Source organism: Rhinolophus sinicus, linkage group LG14, assembly GCF_036562045.2.
Source record: "Rhinolophus sinicus isolate RSC01 linkage group LG14, ASM3656204v1, whole genome shotgun sequence".
NCBI classification, from domain to species: Eukaryota; Metazoa; Chordata; class Mammalia; order Chiroptera; family Rhinolophidae; genus Rhinolophus; species Rhinolophus sinicus.
The window spans coordinates 8,246,444-8,270,680 of NC_133763.1; the positions used below are offsets into that span (position 1 = coordinate 8,246,444).

The window sequence follows — 24,237 nt, forward strand, 5'->3', positions numbered from 1 at the left end:
TACTGTACATCCCCGGGTTTGTTTTTATATATGGCACTTTGTACTTCTTAATCCTTTCCCCTTTTTCACCCAACCCCCCTCCCATCTGGTAACCATCAAAATGTTCTCTGTACCTATGAGTCTGTTTTGTGCATTCGTTTATTTTGTTCTTTAGATGCCACATATAAGGGAGATCATATGACATTTGTCTGTCTCTGTCTGACTTATTCACTAAGTATAATGCCCTCTAGGTCAAGCCGTGTCATCACAAATGGTAAGATTTCGTTCTTTGTTATGGCCTCAGCTCGGCTTTTGATTCCTTTTTTTCTAAGTCAGGCTGCTTACTTAATTTACGTATCTCGGATAGAATTTACACATTGTTGGGTGTGCAGGTGCCACGCAGAGAAGTTGTTAACCCTGGGAAAAAGGATGTCGTAGCTTACATTTTGGTCACTTTCGTGGGAGGTTATCTGCCATCTCCATTAAATCTTAATGTTTTTAGTTCAAAACTGTATTATTCTACAGTCCAGTTAAAAACAAGGAAAAAAGGCAGCCCTGTAGGACAACTTTGAGTGAAGGGTTAAATTCTAATAAATAAGAAAAAGCATGCAAGTGGGATGTATGTGAATGTGTGTGTAGATCACCGCGTACACACACAGAAACCTAACCTGCCATGAGTGTGAGTAACACGGTGAGTCCTCCACCAAGCACTGAGAATAAGGATGCCCTCTGAGAGTTTAATTTTAAAGGGAGCCCCTGAGACTGCCCAGAGGTATATAAAGTGACAGCCTGGGTTTCAGTACTGCAAGATTTCCTTATAACCTGGTTGAGCCTATTAAAACATCTATTAAAAAAAAAAAAAAGTTGGTCACCCAAAGAAATATAGGGGGACAAAAGAGTCACATGGGCAAAAAGTGGCAGTGCACATCCAAACACTATGCAGAGGACACAGGAGCCTTGGCCAAAACGTTAGACTCTGACAGTTGCCTTGGCGAGGACATTTCTATTCTGAGGAAGGAGGTGGGGAACTACAGCCAATGGCGTATGACTCGACTGGCGTACAGCACCCACTGAGGAAAGGGCTGCACCTTCTGCTGTGAAATGTTGGATTCAGTGATGCTCCTTGTCCTGAGTCCATGTTCCCCCGGAACCTTCTCATTTGGGTTGAGCTTCGGGTCGAGGTGTAGCAGCAAGCAGAGTACGCACTGGTGGTAGCCATGCGAATCCCCTGGCCTGTGTGACATTGACGTTGGTGGCTGTAAAATAATGAATTGGCCTCCTGGCGTTGTTATACATCAGTCTTGTGAGTTTTGGTGGCCATGTGAGTCTGCCCCAAGGGGTGGCTCTGCTTCGAGTGCTGGTGAAATCGAGTTTGTACACTGGGCAAGATAAGATGAGACTTTGGGTGGTCCCTCGAACCTGGGGGGAGTGGGACCTGGTGGGAATGTGAGGGGGGAAATATATATGTACGGTTGTTCGTTCCACTGCTTCCGTTTCCTTTTTGTCAAGATACTTATTTTGTTTTTACTATTGAGGAGAGTGTAAAATGTTTATAATACCCTTTGGGGGAGTGACAGGGCATGGGTTAGAGATACCGCCCCAGAATGTGGCAGATGTATTACAGAGAGCCGTCGTTCAGAGACAGCAAGCCCAGGAGAAAGGTAGGTTAAAAAGAGAGGGGGGGCAGTGGGGGTGCCTTCTCCCCGAGGAGCGGGAGGTGGGTACGTGGGTGGAAAGGAAAGAGGAAGGTGTGAGCCCCTTCTCTGACGTCCAGGGTCAGGATGCAGCATAAACTGTCTTCTCCGTGTACCCTCCTGGCCTTCCCTGGGTGCAAGTCAAGGGGAGAGTCAGGACTCTGCTGCCTCGTCCTTATAAGATCACTCTTTCCATCCTAAGGGTCTCACTCTCATGATCTAATTAATCTAAACCTCCTTACCACCCAAAGGACTCAGCTCCAGATACCAGCAAGTTGAGGTGAGGCTTCACATTTAGTCCATAATAGTGTGTTTGTGTTCACACACTGTAAATTACAGTAAAAAGTGAATTGTGTGGCACAGGTTATTATGGGTTGTGTTTAACTAAGCTCACATTTCTGGTATCAATTAGAAGTCTTTAGGAATGGCTATCATTCCTATATTTTTGGTTAAAACAAGGGAAACATCCTGGAATAGACAACTTCTCAGGTCCCTTTCCAAAACCCAAAATTCCGAACAAATTTTGTTCATGGAAAATCAGAACTGGAATAATCTACTCCTTGATAAGGAAATGAACAGTTCATGATTTTGCTGGTTATTCTTCACCACTGACTCATCTGGTTCCACAACGTGAGGGCCAGCCATATGCAAGGCCCAGGAACAGACGCCCTGCAGACCGGCCCGCTCCTGCTGGGCACACAGAAGTGGCAGAGTTGTCACAGGTGGGACGGTGAGGTGTTCTTTCCACACGGCACATAAAAGATTCTCCTCCCACTTATATAATCTTTTTAGACTCTTTCCATCTGGGCCGTCTCCATCAAAGAGATCTAATTTCCATTTAATGACTCTGATGTTGCTACGAAGCCTTGGTTATCAGCACTGCCCTTGTAGACATTCGGGGAATCTTCACGGAGCAGCTCCTGCCCTAGGCAGCCCACCGAGGCTCACCTGTAACAAGGAGCTGGGTACCCTGCTGTGACCATCTGCCATATCTGTTCAGAGCTTTCATGCCGACGATAAGAGGTCACCTTTCAGTGTAGGTGGATGACGTTGGCCGAATGTTCTTGTTGCACATTGTGTGGCATGGCAGTGGGTCTATGCCCTATAACCCAGTATGAATCCTTAGGTGATAAATTCCTGAGGATCCGTAGGTACTGTCTATAAGAACAGATGAGAAAGTGCTGACGGCAGCAACTCTTCACACTTGCCAGCCTTTTCCTCCCTGGCAATATTCCACCGGCCTTTTTAAGGAACTGCTGTATCTCATCAACTCCATGCTGTTGCTGGCATGGGCGGAGCTCCCACATGTCACGACGCCGAGCAAGTAGCAGGCACAACATGTGCCTTCCAAGAAAATAGTCCAGGAAAAACGTCTGTCCTTTGCATTATATTAAATGTCTTGTTTAAAAAGCATTTCGTCTTATTTTGGAAATTGTAACTGTATGTCCTCATTTAGCTGCCCAGCCCCCATCTGTGCCACGTCGGAACCATTTCCAACTGGCTGTAGTCAACGTAAGCCTGGAATTAGGTCACCACTGGTCAACGTTATTTTTTGTTTGTTTTTGTTTTGTTTTGTTGTTTTGCGTGCTTTCAAACGCCTATCGCTGGGTACCACAGAGGCGCCTGGAGCATTTGTTAAAAACATCAAGATTTCTAGGCTTCAATTCATACTCATAAACTCAACGTCTCTGGGAATCATACCCCAGGAGCCTCTTACCGGCAGATTAAGCCGGAATGAATATGCCTGAAACCTGTGTCGTAGGAGACACAGGCACAAGTAATCGTGTAAGAAATGCCTTTCCTAATTCATGTAGGACAGGAAAACTGTGTCCAAAGAAGTAACACATCAGATATCTAAAGGAGTGTTTAATTAGACCAGTATATGAGTTAGTAAATATGATAAATACATTCAATGGAATCCAAAATGTCGCTTCATAAATCCATCAATACAAATTCCTCCAATGGCCAAATTATTCCTAACTTGGCCTGTTATTGATAATAAATAGAACTCCGCCTACCTCTTCATGTATACAATTTACAGAACGCATTTGAAAATGTGCTTTATGTTCAGGTATTCCAGATTTGTGCTCTTTTTCCAGATAGCTAAAGCATATTACGTAAAGTGCTGACTTTAAAAAATAATTTTCCTTGGACCCGCGATTCCTGAATTACCTGAGTTTCCCCCCAAATAATCGGTCTGTTGTAGCTATTAGTGTTTCATCAGTCTCACCCTGGCTGGCAGCTGTCATTTTTCTCAAGAGTTGCTTTGACAGAAGAGGGGTTCTGTGAAAACAGTTGTGCGCTAATATAAAAAGGGTCCGCTCCCTGAAAGACCCATAGAGATGGCCTAAATGGGTTCTAGAAAGTAGGGCCAGGCCTGCAGGAGAAACATACCACTGCTGATGGCTGCTCCTTTCTCGGTCCTGTTTTCCGGTCACAGGACCGAGAATGAATTTGGGGAAAGACAGCACCTTTTGAATAATTGCAGTTGCCCCTTTTTCTTCACGCAAGTGAGAGGCCTTTCTCTGTGCCTGCCATTCATACAGCCGTTCTTGACGGAGGGCTGAAAAGAAAATTGCTTACACTGAGTTTAGAAAGGAAATCTCCATTGTTGACATGCAGTCTTGACCTGTTGGGGAAATCTGAGCCCTCAGGGGTGGACGTATCTTCTGGAGGATCCAAAGTGGGACAGTGCTCTTAATGTTTTTGGCCTTGACCACAACCTATAATTGTGGGTCCTTAGGCATTCTCATTTGTGGGCTTAAAGTATTATATTACATTACATATATGTTGCATTCTGTTTTCTCTTAAGGATACATAAGCGCTATGTGACTTTTGGTTTTTCAGTTGCTACAGCTGTTTCCACATCAGTAAAATCAGGATAATGCCTGCTTCCTAAGATTTTGGTGAGGCTTTGACTTTGGGGAAATGCCTTGTATAATAAATATCAGTCTCCTACAATAAATTATTGCTCAGACACCCCTCCTCCACCACGGGAAGAACAATTAAGAGTGTAAGAAGGCAGTATGTATTTTTAACAATTGAGGGTAATAATGGCTCTTCGGGCCTTTCAGGGGTGGAGTTGGGGGTGGGGGTGGGGGTGGGGGTGGGGGTGGGAGTGGGGGTGGGGCAGGCAGAAAAGTGAGCAGAAGCTGTGGAGTTGACAAGATCTGGTCCAGTCCTGTAAGCACGTTGGTGGGGTGATTCCTCCCTTGTGTACACGAACTCAGATCTCCCCATAAAATAACAGTGCAGCAGGGTCCCTTGTTTTTAAATGACAGGTTTTCCATTTATAAAAATTTGTGTGATTGTTGTAAATAATCCTAAAGTATTCAGGAAATAAAAAAGGCTGACGCTAGAGAGCCAGAGATGACTGCCCTGTCTTGCCATTGGTGCCAATGTGTGTGCTGGGAAGGGCTCCTGGTAAGTCACTTTGTAAAGTGCAGCCTGAACCACAGACCTCGTTGCTAAGTGGGGCATTTGAACCATCGTTTGGTGGAGGATCATTAAAAACATGGTATCTGCCGGTTCTCCTCCTAGCGTGGAGTTAATTTATTAAAATTAAGTGTTTTCAGATTAAATATGAAACATACAAGTCAGCTTTATGGATGAGTGTGTAATGTGTGTTTTAGTCGCACTGCGTAATTTGAACATGCAGATTCACTGGTGCTGTGAGCCTTGCTCATCAACGGGAATTTTGTTTGCCTCAGTGTTCTTTCTGTATGCCGGCAGGGACAGCGCAATTCTTAGGGAAGTCACAACTGTTTCACTATGGCTATCAAAATCGGATAAATCACGGTATATATTCATGTAGAAACATTTTTTTCAGCAATCATGTTTTCCCCTGGGGCATGACATGTCCTAAGTCAAAGCCTCATAAACATACTTGAAAGAAAAAGAGGAAAGGCTAAGCTGACTTACTGTGTGTTTTTGCTAAGTCCTCACTTAACACCGCCGATGGGTTCTGTGACTTTAATTGGAATGACGCATGACAAAACCTTACGACTACTAATTGATAGAAACAAGAGCTAAGTTCCTGTGGCACCTCATCAACGTTACCACAATGACGCTGAACAACACGTTGTTGGTGGACGTGCTGTATATACATATCACAAGGCACAAGCCTTTATGCCTTATTTTTATCACCTTCTTTTCCATTGTCATTTTTCCCCAGGCCCAGATTATATCAAACAGAGATTTCAGGAAGGTGTAGATGCTAAAGAAAATCCAGAAGAAAAGGTACCAGAGAAGCCTCCTACACCAAAGGAATCTCCTCATTTTTACCGCAAAGGCACCACACCCCCAGGGTCACCTGAGGCAAGTCGCAAACAAAGCCACTCTCCCGAGTCTTCCCCAAAGCCCCTGAGGAAGCAGAACCCCAGCTCAGGGGCCAGACTCAACCGAGACAAAAGGAGTGTGGCTGATGAGCAGGTGACAGCCACCGTCAACAAGCCCTTGCTGTCCAAAGCTCCCTCGAAGGAGGTGGGAGCACCCCAGTCCAAGTACTCTGGCCGCCACCACGTCCCCAACCCCAGTAACGGGGAGCTGCACTCGCAGTACCACGGCTACTACGTGAAACTGAACACCTCCAAGCTCCGTCCGGAAGACAGGCAGGAAGACGAAGGCTCCAGCCACTCCTCCTCCGCACTGGTGCACAAGCCGTCACCCAACAAGTGGAGCGCCCCTAAATCTGGGACAAAACCAGTTGCCAAAGAAAGCAAAGCTGAGCCAAAAGCTAAGAAGTCCGAACTTGCTATACCAAAGAATCCAGCAAGCCACGATTCGTGCCCTTCTTTGGAAAAAGAAGCCAATTCAGTAAGTTGGGCAAGATGGGTTTTCTCCTGCTTTCCTCCCCTGGTTCTCTGGGGAGCAGCATGGCTGGGTGGTTGGCACCTTGGTGGCACGAGGCCAGCGCACAGGGCTGTCAGAGTGAGTCTGAGCACATTCATAGACAGGAAAGAGACAGGAAAGAGGTCCACGCAGTGACTCAGCCAGCCACCCGCCTGCCTTGGACCACTAGAAACAGGGCTAAATACGGGCCAGCTGGCTACAGTGTCACCTCTTAGCCAGTCTTTACCAGCACTTGTAAGCTCCTGGTAAGCTTCACGGTAGCTGTTGGACTGCTATCACAGAAATACCATCGATTCGGGGGCCTAAATGACACACATTTATTTCTCACAGTTCTGGAGGCTGGGGGGGGTCCCAGCATCAAGGCACCAGCAGATGTGATGTCTGCTGAGAGCCACTTCCCGGGTCATAGCCCATCATCTCTCTGTGTCCTCACATAGCTGAGAGAGAGGAAGCAAACTCTCGTGTCGCTTCTCGGAAGGGCACTGATCCGATCATGAGGGCCCCACCCGCATCACGCCGTCACCTCCCACAGGCCCCATCTCCAGGTACCGTCACACTGGGGGTTAGGGTTTCAACACATGAATCCTGGAAGGTCACAGGCATGCAGCCCGTAGCAATAGCTAACTCTCTGGTGGCCACAAAGGAATCACGGGCCCTGCCAAGGGCTGGCCACTCCCAAAGCTCCAGCTAAGACAAGGGCTCCTCTGCCATTTGCTGATGCTTAGCCGACCTTTTATCCCCCCAAAATAGCACCTTTAGACGAAAGACCATCTTTTCTCACTGTTGCGAATTAGTCTCATAAATATGTAGTTTGGCTTTTACTTAATTAACCAGGCTTTGCAGCTAGAACTTTTTTCTTTCCCATATGAGAACTGAAATTTTTCAACTGTTTAAGAAAATTACTTTCGTCTTTTAACCCCTCAGACTGCAAGTGCTCCTAAAAATTCAGTTTTCTGGTAGATGCTAGTTTTCTTACGTGTTGAGTATTCAAGGTTTTTGTTATTCAACCTAGAAGCTTTCAGTTATTGATAAATGCCATATCCTCATTCCAGTGAGATTTATTTGATGGTGATATATGGAATTAGTATTTTATCAAGTTCTGTAGAATTTATAAAATCTGAAGCTAAGTCATTTTTGATAAACAGTCGACTGACCTGTTCACATGCCTTTGGAATAGCGGTGTTGCACGTTAATCATAGCTTAGGGAAGAAGCCACAGCCAGCCCACTACTTACAGGTAATTTCACAGACACATTTGCATAAAGGTGTGTGTTAATATCTTGGCCAGGAAGAATATAATACAACTATCGGTTTCTTTCTCTTGTCTGTTCATTCTACTCTTAGGGTTAAACAATTGAAATTCATCTTTTTAATTCACTTATGTTTGACATTTCTTGCATTTGTTTATTTTGCTAATATCTCTAAACACTGGTCCCCACCCTTTTTTCAAATTCTCATCTTTGTAATTATCTAAGTATAAATTAATCAGATTAACTGGGTTAGCTTTCTGAAAGTCAGCCTCCCTGGGAATACATGGTTTTCAAAACAGACTGGGACTATTCAAGAAGCACTCTTTTTTTTTTTTTTTTTTCAATTTTAGCTTTAACATTTCAGTATGCTGATAGTATCACTATTAAGTTGGTGCCAAAGTAATTGCGCTTTTTGCAATTATTTTTAACCTTTTAAACCGAAATTACTTTTGCACCAACCTAATATACGTAAGACTGTCACTATTGAATTTGTTAAACGTAACAGCTCACTTCTCATTGGGCTTTCAGCATTTATAGCCACAGATTCATAAGCCTCACGTATAGGTCAGCATGAGTTTGCCCTGCAGTTTATACCTTTGGCTTCCATAATGGGGTTCAGTTGACTTCCAAGGGGCGTCCTCTGCCCCCGTGTCCTACGCATTAGGTGAGTTGCCTAGCTCTTACCTGTCCCAGTCTTTCTATAAACTTCACAGTCTCCTTGTGTAGAAAAAGTCTCTGTTTTACGTATGTGCAGAGTTGTGTGATTCTTGGAAGTTGTCAGGCATCCTCCAGCCCAGACCGTTGGTCTCTTGGGTTCCCTTCCACACCCCACAGGGAGAGGAGGCTGAGCAGCTCCCACCTGCATGGGATGGAACTGGACGTCAAGACTGACGTGGCCCCTTGGTGGGCAGATTTTAACAATGAACCTTCTCTTCCTAAGAATAGCAGAGAGCTGCCTTGCACGCCCTAATAATGTTTTCTTCCCAGAGTTAAGAAGTCACAAAGTCATCATAAAGGTAGTTGGACAGCCTTTCAAACAAAGGAGTACTACAAACAATTCTGAGATTAAGAGCTGTATGAGTTAGAGGTTTACCGGTAACACCTTGAAAATTCATAGTAACCGTCACAGTAAAGCAGACATTTGAGGGAAAGCCAGACTGAACCAGTCGGTGCTCTTGGAGGCAGAATCACCGTTTGTAGGGTGGCTCCCCGAACTGAGTCTGGATTTCCAATCAGCCAGCCGACTGAGGCAGAATAAGCTTGTGGCTGAGGGTGTGAACGGTGGTGCCAAACTGCCTGGGTCCCAGCCCCAGCTGTGTAGCTTCCCTGCTGTGTGACCTGGGGCGAGTTTCCTAACTGCACCTCGAGTTGGTTTTCTTTGGTTTCCTTGTGTGTGCCTATGTCACAGAATTGTTGTAAAGATTAAATGAGTGTATACTTCCCAAGTTCTTAGCATGGTGCCCAGCACATAGTAAGTACTCAGAAAACATTGGCTATTATCAGCTTTGCTTCAACACTGTACCAACTGAAGCATAAAAAGTTCATAAATGCAGTAAGTTTGAGACAGGTTCTTGGAAACTGTGACTTTAAGTGAAACGATGGTAACGAGACCAATTTGACCACAGGCTAATGGACGAAAACGAGTTAAGTTCCTACAGCACATTTCTAGTCACAGAAACATCACCAAACTTCTAAATAAAGACCCAAACACTTCTCATCTAAATATTGACATAAACGTGAGCTGTATATGTTTAAGGCAGAAAAGTAAAAGCAAGTACGATAACTGTTTTCCACCCCACGTACCCCAACTCAGGGCACAACGTGGGACCCACCCTGGACAGGACACGCTTCCATCACAGGGCCACCCACACCCACAGTCAGGACAGTGGAGACAAGTCCATTCGCCTCACGTGCGCATGTTTGGGGTGTGGAAAGAACCCCGAGTCCCCAGAGAAAACCCACAGATATGGGGAGAACAGGAAAACTCCACACACACAGAGTGGCCCCAGCTGAAAATTACTTTTTTTTCCCCCTCTCCTCAATGTTATCACAGAATCATGTTGAAACAATAACATTATTCGAGGACCTGCTGGCTCTTCCTCTCTTAGAAATACAGAAAATCTGGGACACAGGCTGACACTTAGAGCAGGGTAATTACGTGCCTCTGAGAGGGGGGAGGAGGAAGCCAGGGCAGGACGACTCCACAGCCCTCCTCCAAAACTCTGGGACTCCTCTGGATGGGTTGCCAGGGGTCGCATGACCCAGGACAGCACATCCTATGTGAGTACACAGTTTGGAGAGGATTTTGCAACCTGCCGACTCGTGTAGGAGCCAGGACAGACATCTGTAGAGCCTTGTGCCCTGGACTGGTGAGGGGTCTTCTAGTCAGGAATCTCAGCCCCTTCTGAAAACTGCCTGTACTTTCTTAGCGGTCACTCTGATCAGCTTCCAAGTTTATTTTGAGATGTACCTGTGATTTCTTTTGAACCGTTGTGACACTTCAGGCCTTTCTGTCGGGTCAGGTTTGCAGCACACACGTACACACACTGCAACAGTCAATACATATTAAATGTTGCCATGAATACTAAGTTAATCTTTGTTCTTTCCTGTTTGGGGAGAAGTTTTCGATGTAGATGTAACATAAACTGCACTCACTCTTTAGCAGAAGAGTCCTGATAATTTCAAATAAGTAGATGGTCTCTTGGCGGGGGAAAAAAAAAATCTTGAGTCACAACTCTGTTCCATATTTTGACTTCCTGCACTTTAACCGCCTGAGGTTTTCGTCCCATCAGGACTTAAGCTTGGTCCTGCTACAGCTTCTTTCATCACACCTGTCCCGGTCAGTCTTGAAAAGCAAGACTGATTTTTTTTTTTTTTCATTTTGCTATTTTAAGCTACGACTGGCCACCAGTCACATTTGTGAAACTTCACCTTAAAGCCTTCCACCCAGCCAAGGGTGGGTGGAAGCCTTGTACCCAGCCGAGGCATCTGAAGAACACAGAGATTGCGTCTCGGTATCTGCCCATGAAACACAGCGTCCCAGAACTTCCTTTGCACCTGGTTGCCATCTGAACCCTTTATTGCTGGTTGACCCTCACCTTCACTGAGTCATCTTTAAAGATTACTTGGTAAAATGGAGCTCTACTAATAGGGTAAATGGGCGTGCGTAGTAGAGTATATACAGGACAAGTCTATATATGTGTTCAACAGAAAAGAGTACTCAAGCCCCAAATACGAACCAATTCAAAAAGGTTACATCAACTCATGGAGCCTTGTGAGGACGTACAAAATAGGAAGGAAAGGTCCAGGCACACCTTCAGCTTTTGAACTTGGGTTTCCTGAGGACACTGTCTCTGATTCTCCTCTCCCTGGGTCCACTGTAAGACTCTGAACCCCTCATTGCAGTGGTCCATCTCTGGATGCTTTTCCTCATCTTTCATATCGCTCGCTGCCTTTGGGAATTACGAATTCAATCCACTGCCCCGAAAGACTGGAAACAATCCCAAAATTGTTAACACATTCATGAACAAAATCTAATCCAAGTTGGTAGTGTCCGTAGCATTTCCTTAATCTCTACGCCGAGTTTTGATGTTGAAAGATCATCACAATTATTTTCTGAGTTATAGGAGTTATACATTATTTATCTGTTCAGAGGTAACCATCATTGAGACATTGCCTCGGCTAGTACCCCCCAATTCCTTTAGAACACACCTATTTTTTAAAAAAAACCACCAGTCGCTATCATAATTTGATGTTTTTCTGGTACTGTGGAATCCTAGGGTACAGATGAACGTGCCATTTTAAAGAAGTTGATGGGAAATTATTATTTTTAGACTAAAGCCTGTGGCTTTCATAGGGATGTAGAGAAAAGAACACAGAAGTTTAATTCTAGTTCTAATTCATGCAAACTGGCTGAGTAACCTTGGGCAACACCCCCTCTCAGAGCTCTGTGAAACAGAATTAATGATTACTTGTAAAGAATTTTCAAAAATAATCTACACAGGCGTCTCAGCCCACTGTTTCATTAAACATCGGTCGCCTGACTGAATTGGGGAACCCCTTGTATGGGTGCCCAGTGGTGAACAGGGCAGAGCCTCTGCCACTGTGGAACTCAGTTTAGGGAGGATAATAGCAATTAACAAGAAATGACAATAAAGCGTGAAGTGTTAGGATAGAGAAATAATGGCGCACAGACTCTGACCTCTACCGTGGAGGCTTTGGCCTCATTGGAAGGTTCTGGAACCCACGCCGTAGACCCTGGGAGATGAGCACTGGACCAGTGGCAGTTCCAGCCTCCCTTCCTCAACCCCACCCTTCCCCAAAATAACAGCAACCCAACACCTGAGGATGATAGCACAGTTTTAGTGCAGTCTCCCTGGACAGTCAAACACAGTACAACTATTTCCTCATCTTTGAAATAAGAACCATCCTACCTCCCCATCGACGTCATGAGACCAGCCTTAGAACACTTTCAATGCTGTTTAAGAATCAGACACCATTTTAGTAATAAACGCGAAGATTGTGTCTTCGTCATGAAGATGGCCAAACTTGGGCAGATCTAAAAAGATGGGTCATCTCAGGCTGGTTTGTTTTTTTTAAACAAGTAAAGTTTGGATTCCTCAGACTGTGGGGTGTTTCTTACAGCGGTATTCATCGAAATAGGCGTCTGCGACTAAAGATAACGATTTCTGAAATGTGGTTATGAGCAAGAAGCAGAAAGCTAGACCTATAAAATAATTTCTGAAAATGTTCAGCTTCCCACTTCCCAGGTTGTATTTTAAGGAAGGGAGAGAATCCAAAAAGACAACCAGGGAAAAAAGCAAGAGTCAGAGAACCTCATTGTGTGTTTTCCCTAAATTTCTCCTAGGAGGCCTCACTGTCCTACAGATTTCACTCCCACATTCTGACCATCTTTATGAGGAAATAATTCTTCCTCATCTGGATTACAAAAAAATGCGTAATTCATTCCCATCAGTCCCTAACCCCATGATGGTGAACTGTGTCTCACCCAGACTGCTGCCCAATGTTTTGAGGTGAATACAACAGATTATTTTTAAGGCATTTTTAGATTTAATCAAGACTGTGTTCATTTTTAAGGGAAAGTTCAGAGATGGCTCCATCTAAAGACAGCATTGCTATTTTTAGTTTCTGCCTTTTGTAACTGCTGTTAATTAATCATGCTTTATTTACTGCAACTGTTGGGGGTTTTTTTTATATTTTTGGTAATTGGCTTTGTGAGCTAGTTTATATACTGATATTAACATGGAAAAGTTATGCTTCTTCTGTTGTTTCATTTCCAGGGCCCTAATTCAGTCATGATTGTCCTTGTTATGCTGTTGAATATCGGGTTGGCCATCCTTTTTGTTCACTTTCTAACTTGATTGGAATTAGGAAAGGTAAGAATAGCCTTCATTTCTGTATAAAATCCCAAAATATAACATGTATTTCCCATATTCAAATTTAATTTTTTTTTTTTTTAACAACTACGTATTGTCCTTCACTTTTTAATTGTGGCTGTGCCTGAATGTGGTTCAACATAGTTACTTAATGATATAACTGTTTTGACCCTTCAGTGAAGTCATGACAACTAGTGGTGTTAGCCCACAGTTCTCTGCAGTGGTGTCAGCAGCCCTTTAAATGGCTCCATCCCCAGTCAGACTCAGACACAGGGAAGGAGGCTTGGAATTAGGATGGGATCGCAAGAGAGATGAAACTTGGAAAATACAGCCAGAGGACCTGTTCGGTTCCCCTGGGAGTGCATGGTGACATTGGGGTCCTCTGGGAGCTGACGCAAGCAGCCATGATGGAGAGCAAAACTTAATAATCATTCTCTTTTAAAATCTGCTGAAGCAGCCCCATCCGGCGAAGTCCTTGGCATTGGTTACTCCATCTGTCCTAGCAGAGTGTGACTAAACTGGAAATGTATGGAGCTGCATTTTTTTTTTTTTTTTTTTTTTTTTTTTGATGGAAGTCAACAGCTGCCTTACTATTTTACCATCTGACGTTTTTAGTAGGGAGCTGGGGAAACAAACGACGGCCTGAGGAATGCAGCCGGCGGAATGCGTTGCTGCGGCCGTGCTTCCAGCATTCACTCCTGTCTCGTTAGAAGAAATAGGTTCAGCATCACTCACTCACCAGTCTTATGCCATGACCTGCTGCTTTAACATCTCCCGGAATGTTCTGGGAGAGAACCTTTTGTTTGCTTGTGCACGACTGTGTTCCTTTTTTGCCGTTTATTGAAATGCGATGTATAGTCACCTTCGACGTGCGTTCCGGGCCGGAGGAAACACACGTGTCGCATCTCAAGGAAAAGAAACAACAAAATTCTAGAGAAAAAAATGTGTTGATTTTGAGAGCAATACATCATTTTTCATGTCGTTTAGTCTTCCGAAACATTTTGTAACAGGCTATTTATCTTTAAAGTTGAGCAATTTGAAAGCATTATACCGTCCTAAGAAATCATTTAATTTTAAATATTTTTAACATTACTGAGATGAATTATTTATGCACTTAGGAGGTGCTAAATTTGAAAAGCTGAAAGACAACCGAATTCTATGAAGTAGAGTCAAAATGTTGCATGGATTGCAGTAATCGGTGTCCAACGGATTCAGTTTCATTGCTGACGTACTTTACAACCAAATAAAATCTTGTCAGTGCTATGTTAATTCCCCTGAAAGTTAAGCAAGATGCTATTAATAACTGCTCTTCTCTTTCTGTTTTTTTTCCAACTTAAAATTTTCGTTGAATACATTCAGGTAGAGCTTTGTGAAATGACTGCTTTGTGTTTTTTCCAAGTCCTTTTGTAATTTTATTTCACGTTTTAAAGGCTTAGACATTTTTGTTTAAATACTTGTCTTTTGCAGTCCTTTGTTATTCTGACATACTCTGATTTTTTTTTCCCCTGTTTTATAATGTATCCTTTATTACTCAGAAGCATGCTTACTTCGAGAAACTACATGGTCTTTCTAAAAGTAATTTAAAAAGAAATCAGGGGAGGAAAGCTTTCGGTTAAATCTCTATGAAACATTACATTGCGGAGAGGAAGCTATTCCTAAATACTTTCATGACCTACATGATTTAATCAGATTCTTTTTACCTTACTTGCTACCTTTTCACTGCAGAAGAGACGGTCAGGTGTTAGCACAGGTATGGGCTGAATGTCGGAGCCCGGTGGCATTTTCTGCAGAAGTACAATACGTTAAGACTCCTGGGTGTGACCAATGTGAAATAAAGAAGAAAGCAGAAAGAGAGCACATGAAAATTACAACTTGTATATTTATTTATTTTTTACATTTTGCTTTGACTTTTAAATTTAGGAAGTACGTTTTTACCCAAGAAACGTTGAAGTTCCTGTGTCAGTCTCAATACTCACTTCTCCTTCCTGACCCCATAGCTCTTGATGCTGGAAAGCTGATTTTTTTTTTTTTTTAATATTTAATCTTAAGTGTTTATTTAAAATGTGTAATGCTTTGGAATAATGGGTAACAGATAACTAAAGGATATGTTTATACAGTGAGCATGTTGGTTCCATTTATAAATATATGTATGATTTATAAGCTTTTTTAAAACAAAGCTCAAATTGTTGGTATTTTTCTAAAATGTGCACAGCTGTATTTTACATGAAAGGCTCTTTCTAATGGGTTGTTATACTGTACTCTACATTTTGGACAGCACATGAGGTCTGCCGATGTCCTTAATAAAACATGACTTTATTTAAAGTTTCTTGCTGTGAAAAAGAACTCCCTACCCATGAGTTCCTTTATTTATAATCCTTGAAACCAAAATGTATAATGTACAGTTTTCACAACTGTATCTGCTCTAATAATAAAAAGTTGGTTATTTAAAAAGTTGCAGGTGTGTTTTCTTTGTGAGTAAATTACTGTCATGAGTTATGTGGAATTTTTGGTGGTGGTGGTGTTGAAAGAAAGAGCTGCTGAAAAATAAACAATAGAAACGGCGGGACGTGGGGGGCTCAAAGGAGCCAGGTGGCACATGGCAGTGACATTGCACCATTCTTTCCTTCTTAGGTTTCATCCTGGGCCTTCCAAATAATTTTGTAGAATAAGATTCATTGCTCTGGTTCTTGTTTTCATTAATTGGATTAGTGCCTTATCCCGGGGTTCAAATCTGCTCCCGTTTCTAAGGAAAATTTGAAGTTATAGTACGTCTCCCTCCTGCGTGGGTACTTCCCCCCCACACACTTTCTTCCACCTCCTTCCCCACACTCCATTTCAAGCCGTTGTTTCTCAGTCTAGTTGTGTAGGACACAGCTCCCTGGCCCATGCTGGTGTTATGAGTCTTGGGGAATCTAACCAGCGACCTTGGCGTTAGGAGCACGGTGCTCCAACCACCTGAGCCACCGGGCTGGCCCAGTACTTTTCAGTTAATTAAAGTTTCTTGACCATCGTGCCCCAAATAAATCAGTATGTTGCTACGGCCCCTACTGCATGAGCACACTTCTGGAAGCTTAGGCTTCCTGCTGCCACTACAACTTCCAGCCACTGGGCTCCCCTTGAAGCCCTCCTTGGTGCTGACCTAGGCAAGGTACCTCTAAGGCATAATAAAAGGACGTTCTCCGAAACAGCTTCCCAGGGAGCTGCCAGGGTGCTTTTAGATTCCCAGATTCGTCACTTCTGTTGAGGAGGGCGAACATATTGTAGACCCCCATATCAATAATACACAAAGTTATCACTTCCAGGCACTGTCACATTTACCAACTTACACAATTAATCTCCTAGCAAATCCCAAAGGAACGCAACACAGAACAGACTATCCTGGAGCCGGCAGGAAAAGCACAGGGTGCTAGGAAGATTATTAATTCCAGATTCATGTCCAAACCACACGTTTTAATGGTTGCAGCCAAAGCTACGGTGAAAACTGTGTGGTTGGGGAATCTGGAAAATATTCCGCATATCCTTTTAATGCAATAACTATTTCAAGACTCGTGGTGAGCAGGCTTCCCAGCCATATACTCAGTGCTACTTGCAGCTTTCCTTTCATGCTTTGGAAAGTTATGTAGCCTCGTCTTTCCAGCTTCCTGTGTCGCTGTAGACGTGGCACATGCTGCCAGTACAGGACAACAGTTTATCAGGCTGTGTTTGATTATCCCAGCTTTGTGAACTATGTCTAACATCTCATTCTTACCCCGAAGTACTGAAAAGTACTTTAGTATTCTGTAACACCCTCTGTAGAGTTCTGATTTGTGGGAGTAGGAAACAATAACAAAATATAGGGAATATAATGAATGCTGTGAATGGATGAAATTCTGGCTGTAGTCACGATTGACTGTGATTCCTTCTCTAATCTGTGCCCTTGGTTTCTGCTTGGTAAAGGGGGTGTAACCATGGCACTGGTCTCATGATGGTTCTAAAGATGAAATGAGCACATTTATGTTAAGTGTTTAGTACAGAGCCTGGTGCATAGTAAGTGCTTTGTTAGCTTTTACTAATTGTTGTAACTAGGAAAAAACTTTTAAATGCATTAAAAACTACAGTGAGATCCACTAAAGGCCTCTTTTGAAAGGTTCATTATGCCACAGGTCATATGATGTTCTTTCTTCAGGGGTGATCAGTGAGTCTTTCTCACTGTGAAAATGAAAAACCACACTTAGAGTTCCTTCTCTGCTCAGAATGTGCTTTTCATGATAGTAGAAGATGAGACATTTGCTTTACAAAGAACTTTCAGGTCAGTGTCTCATGAAATTCTTACAAGATTCCTATGAAAGATTGCCTGCCGTTAAATGACTTACCCAAGGACATGTAGCCAAAACGTTGTAAAAGTTTGTATTGGAGTCCCAGATCTGACTCTAAATGTTGTGCTTTTTTGTTCGCATGTGTTGGCTAGCATTATTTCACACTGTCACACTCATCGGCCATGAAAAGATAGAAAATAGGAAATTCAAGGTAACAGTGTGGGTTGAATGAGCCCATTTTCATAAGTTCCTTAATGCCACTCACTGGATGTAACAATAGTGGAGTCTATTAAAAGTTCTGAATAATGTATTTAGTGTCCTACTGTTTTATAACTTTTAGTGAGGTATTTATGATATTTGTTTTTGAACCTTACGAAATACTAAATATTAACAATAGTTTAGCATTTAAATGATAGCTTGGTATTTTGAACTAAGAGGCACTTTATAAATGAATTTGGGGTGTGTGTGTTTGCATGCGTGCGTGTGTGTGTTTGAATTTGATCTCTAGGATTAACCCAGAAATTACACATAGTGCCTAGAAACCCTAAAAGATTTAGACAAATATCGTGGTGTTCTTTTGACAGTTTATCTTAGTTTTCAATAAAATTTCTTTGGTGTTCTCTTGAATCCCAAGTCTGATAGAAACTATTAGAACTAATGCAAAAGTTAGGGCCTGAAACATCACTGTTCAGCTAGTGATTGATAAAGCTGTTCAGTTCCTGTATTGAAGAATACAGTATATCGACTTCTGGTCAAGAAGGCAGAGTAGGTAAAGCTTTCCCATGACCACATCAAAATTACAACTACGTTACCGGACAGCCATCATTAACTACTTGAAGACTAGCTGAACAGGATTCCTATAACTGATATAAAGAAGCATGTGGAGACTGGTAGGAGGGGTAGAGACGTAGAACGGGCATGTGTGGCACTGAAGAATTGGGAGGGAGGGGCGGCCAGTTAGCTCCATTGGTTGGAGCGTGGTGCTGGTAACACCAGGGCTGCCGGTTCGATCCCCACATGGGCCACTGTGAGCTGCGCCCTCCTTAAAAAAGTTAATTATATTTTTTAAAAAACAAAACCTTGATTTATGAAAAAAACAAATCAGGAGGGATATGTCAGCTGGAGAGGTCACCCCAGGAGGAGGAAGGAGCGAGGTGTCCCAACCCCATACCAGTCTCCTCAGCCCAAATCTCCAGTACCGGGAAGAGGGGTCCCTAGAAATCTGGCTATGAAAACCAGCAAAATAATCTTCAAAGTGCTTAGCAAACATTCAAAGAAGAATTCATACCTGTCCTTCTCAAACTATTACGGAGGACGGAAGGCTCCCAAACTCATTTTTCCAGGCCAGCATTACTGGGATACCAAAACCAGACAAAGACACTACCAAAAAAATTAGATGCCATTATCCCTGTTGAACATGGAATACACAAATCCTCAACATAATATTACCAAACTAAATCCAGCAATGCATTAAAAAGATCATACACCATGATCAAGTGGGATTTATTCCCGAGATGCAAGTTTGGTTCAATATCCACAAATCTATTAACATGATAAATCACATAAAATGAAGGCCAAAAATCATATGGTCATATCAATAGATGCAGAAAAAGGTATTTGACAAAATCCAATATCCATTTATGCTAAAACTCTCAGCAAAATGGGATAGAGGAAACATACCTCAACATAAAAAAGACCACATATGACAAATGCACAGCTAACATCATACTCAGTGGTGAAAAGCTGAAAGTGTTTTCTTTAAAATCAGGAACAAGACAAGCATGTCCACTTTTAGCACTTTTATACAACATAGTATTGGAAGTTCTAGCCACAGTAATCAGATAAGAAACAAATAAAAAGCATACAAATTGGAAAGAAAGAAGTAAAACTGTCATTATTTGTGATGGCATAATACAATATGTAGAAAATCCTAAAAAGTCCACCAAAACTGATAAATAAATTCAGTAACCTAGCAGGATACAAAATTAACGTTCAGAATTTGGTTGCATTTTTATACACTAATAACAAACTATCAAAAAGACAAATTAAGAAAACAATCCCATTTACAATTGCATCTTCTACAATTGTATCAAAAAAGAATAAGATACCTAGGAATAAATTTAACTAAGGAAGTAAAAGACCTGTACTCGGAAAACTATAAGAAATTGAAGATACAAATAAATGGCAGGATATATCGTGCTCATGGACAGGAAGAATTAATATCATTAAAATGTCCTTACTACCCAAAACAATAAACAGATTCAATACAATCCCTATCAAAATACCAATGGCATTTTTCACAGAACTAGAACAAAGAATCCTAAAATTTGTATGGAACCACAAAAGATCCCGAATAGCCAGAGCAATCTTGAGAAAAATGAACAAAGTTGGAGATACCACCCGACCTGATATCAAACTATACTACAAGGCTATCGTAATCAAAACAGCATGGTATTGGCATAAAAACAGACACATAGATCAATGGAACAGAATAGAGAACCCAGAAATAAACTCACGCCTATATGGTCAATTAAGCTATGGCAAAAGAAGCAAGAATATACAATGGAGTAAAGATAGTTTCTTCTATAAATGGTGTTAGAAAAACTGGACATATGCCAAAGAATAAAAGTGGATCACTGTCTTACACCACATATAAGAATAAGCTCAAAATGGATTAAATACTGAAATGTAAGACCTGAAACCATAAAACTCCTAGGAGAAAACATAGGCAATAAACTCTTGGACATCACTCTTAGGAATATTTTTTTGGATATGTCTCCTCAGGCAAGTGAAACAAAAGAAAAAATAAACGGGACTATATCAAACAAAAGAGTTTTGCACAGCAAAGGAAACCAACCATCAACAAAATGAAAAGACAACCTACTGAATAGAAGATATTCACCAAGGATATATCCGATGGGTTAATATCCAAACTATATAAAGAACTCATACCATTTAACACCAAAAAAACAAGCCTTCCAATTTTAAAAATGGACAGAGGACCTGAATAGACATTTCTCCAAAGAGGACATACATATGCCAGTAGACATATGAAAAGATTCTCAACACCACTAATCATCAGGGAAATGCAAATTAAAACCACAATGAGCTATTACCTCACACCTGTCAGAATGGCTATCAGAAATAAATCAACAAACTACAACAAGTGTTGGTGAGGATGTGTGGAAAAGGGAACCCTTGTACACTGTTGGTAGGGTTGCAGATTGGTGCAGCCGCTATGGAAAACAGTATGGAGGTTCCTCAAAAAAATTAAAAACCATTATATGACCTAGCAATTCTACATCTGGGTGAAATCTGAAGAAATCCAAAATAGTAAGTTGAAAAGACATATGCATCCCTGTGTTCACTGCAGCATTATTTACAATAGCCAAGATATGGAAGCAACCTAGGTGTTTATCAATAGATGAATGAATAAAGATGTGGTACATATAGACAATGGAATGTTACTCATCCATAATATTAAAAGAATGAAATTTTTGCCATTGGCAACAACATGGATAGACCTAGAGGGTATTATGCTAAGTGAAATAAGTCAGACAGAGAAAGACAAATACCATATGATTTCACTTATATACAGATTCTAAAACAACAACAAAACAAAAAAAACAAAGTGAGCAAACAAAACAGAAACTCACAGATATGGAGGAAAAAAATGGTGGATGATGGTTGTCAGCTGGGAGGGGTGTTAGGAGGCTGGGTAAAAAAGGGGAGGGGATTAAGATATACAAATTGCCAGATATAAAAACAGTCACAGGGATGTAAAGTGCAGCATAGGGAATTCAGTCAATAATATTGTAATAACTATGTAGGGTATCAGATGGGTACCAGACGGATCATAAGGTATATAAATGTCTAATCACTTTGTTGTACACCTGAAATTAATATAATATTGTATGCCACCTGTAATTGAAAAAGTTTTTAAGGTTTTTAAAAAGAGTACAGTATATCAATCTTTGAAAAGAATTTAGGAGGATTTGGAGGCAGAATAAATTCAATAAAGGTAATTATAATGTTGAAGTATCTCCTTGTCCGCATACCTGCCGCCATGCAAACTCATTTGTGAAATATCAAGAATATCGAACATTCAGTGGAATTCAAGATGTTATTTGCTTAAGGGAAAGCAATAGAGGTCTTTGGTTTCAACGCTGTATATGTCACATTCCTGCCGTTTAGGGCACATATTTGGAAGAAAAGAATCTGGTAGATAAATACACACCCCCTGTGCAGTAAAAGCAGAAGCAAAAGTGAGAAGCCCAGGCCGTCTGATTTTCTCATGTTCTGGGCTTGTTTTCACAACAGCTTCCGTCCTGTAGGGCAGGTACCTAGACGTCAGATACCTCACTACTTCTGAAATAGGGTAAAGCCCAAGAAGACGCGTAAACAGAGTGTTGTTGTAGAGCTAACAAGTAGTGGGATCCCTCACCTAAGAACTGGAGATGGCATTCTGAAAGCAGTTTTTATATCACATACTTGGGCCAAATAAAAAGCAGCAGTCAGAAATACACAGATCCGTAAGGCATTCACTTGTGTGTGGGTACACATCACTCCATTGAAACCAAGCAAGAATTTGGGAAGTAATCTCAACAGAAGAAAGCGCCAAAGGATGAAACATATTTGTGCTCAAAATAAGGTTTGTTGTTAGCCATCTGATTTGTTTGTCATAATACAAGTGATGTGAGAAATGCAGCATGATTTGTCATTTCTCAGTATTCACTTCGTTATTTCCCTGTATTTCCTTAGTTTATGATTTGGTTTTCTTCCATTAGGATCTTTGTGTATCAACATCTCTCCATTTTTTTCTAATAATCATGTCCTTTTTTTTCTTCACAAAAAGAAAAATCTCAAAGATCTAACAGACTGTGAAAATTTAAAGATCCTAACAGACTGGGTTTGGGGGTTTCCATTGCTTCATTCCAAGTATTCACAATGCACCTGCATTCGTGTTGACATGCTAAAGACTACCTGAGAAAATGATAAAGGAAGCACTCAAAACCTATTTGCTACCCTGCTCCAAGCTTGCAGGAATTGCACTGTTTGTGTGTCACCTACTGCCTCAGTGTCCTGCAAAGCCTGCGCTCCCCAGGGCATCTATTCATAGCTCCGTGTCAGCCTCCCGAGACCAGCTGCATGCTCAGACACACACAATTCACCCTTGCAGCTTGACAAGCATCCCAGCTTAGTTGAGGCTATTAATTCAACTAGGGAAGCAGAAGGCGGCCTAAATTCAGGCATGCCACTTTCTCAGATGCCATTTTTATGGAACCAGCCACACACTTCCTTTTGAGTTGTCCCCATATCCACTGGATATGCCCACACTGAACGTCACATGTCCATTTTGGTACACATTAAAAGGTAGTTTTGATGTCTGTGAAATAGGGACGATAATATCTGCCTCATGGTGTTTTTAGAAGAATCAAAGCAGGTAACTTCAGGCAACTCCCTGGCTTGTGGTAAACTCTCAACCTACAGTCGGTAGTATTATTACACTTAACAGTCTCACCTTATTAGTGATTCTTACTCCTTCATCAAACATTTATTACGCAAAATAGATGTTTCTTGAAATTCACTGCAAGGAAACTCTACCAGCCTTTGGTCATGAAGCCTCACGTCCTGCCCTAAGAAATGTAGTCTGCACGTAGAATCCACTGTACTTTATACAACTAAATCGGTTCCTTCTCAAAAGCAAAAGGCAGACGGTTACAATCCGGAGCTTCTAATGGCCATCAAAAGGCACACTGGCAAGCACTGAGGCATTCTCCTAAGAGGCTTAGGAATATTTAATAACACAGAACACTCATTATGTACACCGGGTACAGCTATTCACTAATGTCTGTTAGTCACAAAACCCGCATAAGGAAGACACACAAGTGAGGTGCCTGAGAAACCAGCCTGACAAAGGCTTGGTGCAGGGACCCTGCTCTGTGTTGCAGGAACGAACCTCCTGACATAATTCATCAATATGCAGAAATGTGTTCCAGGGCCCAGCTATTATGTTTAATCACTGTGGCAAATGGCTCTGGCTTTGCATAAAATTAAAATGTATTTAATCAGAAATAATAGCCCAACGTCCTAATGTCAGCTCTTCCAGAGCGGAGGAATCCGTGCAGAACCCATAGTTTACAGATTCTGTCTTCAATATTTACAGAGAAAGAACAGAAAAGAAGTTAAGAAGTTAACTGTTCCAGTTCAGCGTAGACATCCAGACAGCTTAGCTCAAATCCCACGTGAAGCCAAACTCAGGTGCTTTTCCACAGTGGGTAACAGGAAACAATTCTCCTGCTTGAGACACATGTCACTCACCATGTGAAGGAAAACCCCACCTGAGATGAAAATCACCTCCTGGGACATTAACTAGTTTTTACGTCATTAAAACATACACACTTCTTTTCTTTTTTTTTTTTTCCCTCCTCACAAGTCTCATTCTGTATCGGCCACACAGGAAGGAGACCATTTCAGAGGCCTCCCCCCTGTAACAAGCACTAGAAGCAGCCCCACTGGCGGCATTTCCGGTTGAGTAGGCCTGGGAATTCGAATTTCTAACATGTTCCCTAGCGATGCTGCCACTGCTGGCCGGGGAACCCCACTTTGAGAACCGCTGCTCTGTGTAATCAAGCGACACACAAGTATCAAGCACCAGCTGCATTCCAGGCAGGCCCTTTGCTTGTCTGCGTTCATGGTCCGGGAAAGAAGCAAGAAAGGTAAAAAAGAATACATAGACTCGTTCCTCGCACCTGTCCAGCAAGCACGTTACT

The 24,237-nt window shown here is 42.1% G+C and overlaps 1 protein-coding gene across 4 annotated transcripts in view; it reads left to right on the forward strand.

Annotated features, from left to right (window-relative positions):
• JPH1 (junctophilin 1) overlaps positions 1–15,620 on the forward strand; it is a 76,279-nt gene extending 60,659 nt beyond the window's left edge. Inside the window, exons 4-6 of one of the 4 annotated variants that reach the window (XM_019725784.2) lie at positions 5,848–6,488; positions 13,074–13,169; positions 13,347–15,620. In XM_019725784.2, coding sequence (XP_019581343.1) covers positions 5,848–6,488; positions 13,074–13,154 — 722 coding nt within the window. In that variant the 3' untranslated portion in view covers positions 13,155–13,169; positions 13,347–15,620. The remainder of the gene's footprint in view (positions 1–5,847; positions 6,489–13,073; positions 13,170–13,346) is intronic. The other 3 variants (XM_019725801.2, XM_019725792.2, XM_019725775.2) reach the window with 3 other exon arrangements.
• The last annotated feature ends 8,617 nt before the right edge of the window (positions 15,621–24,237 follow it).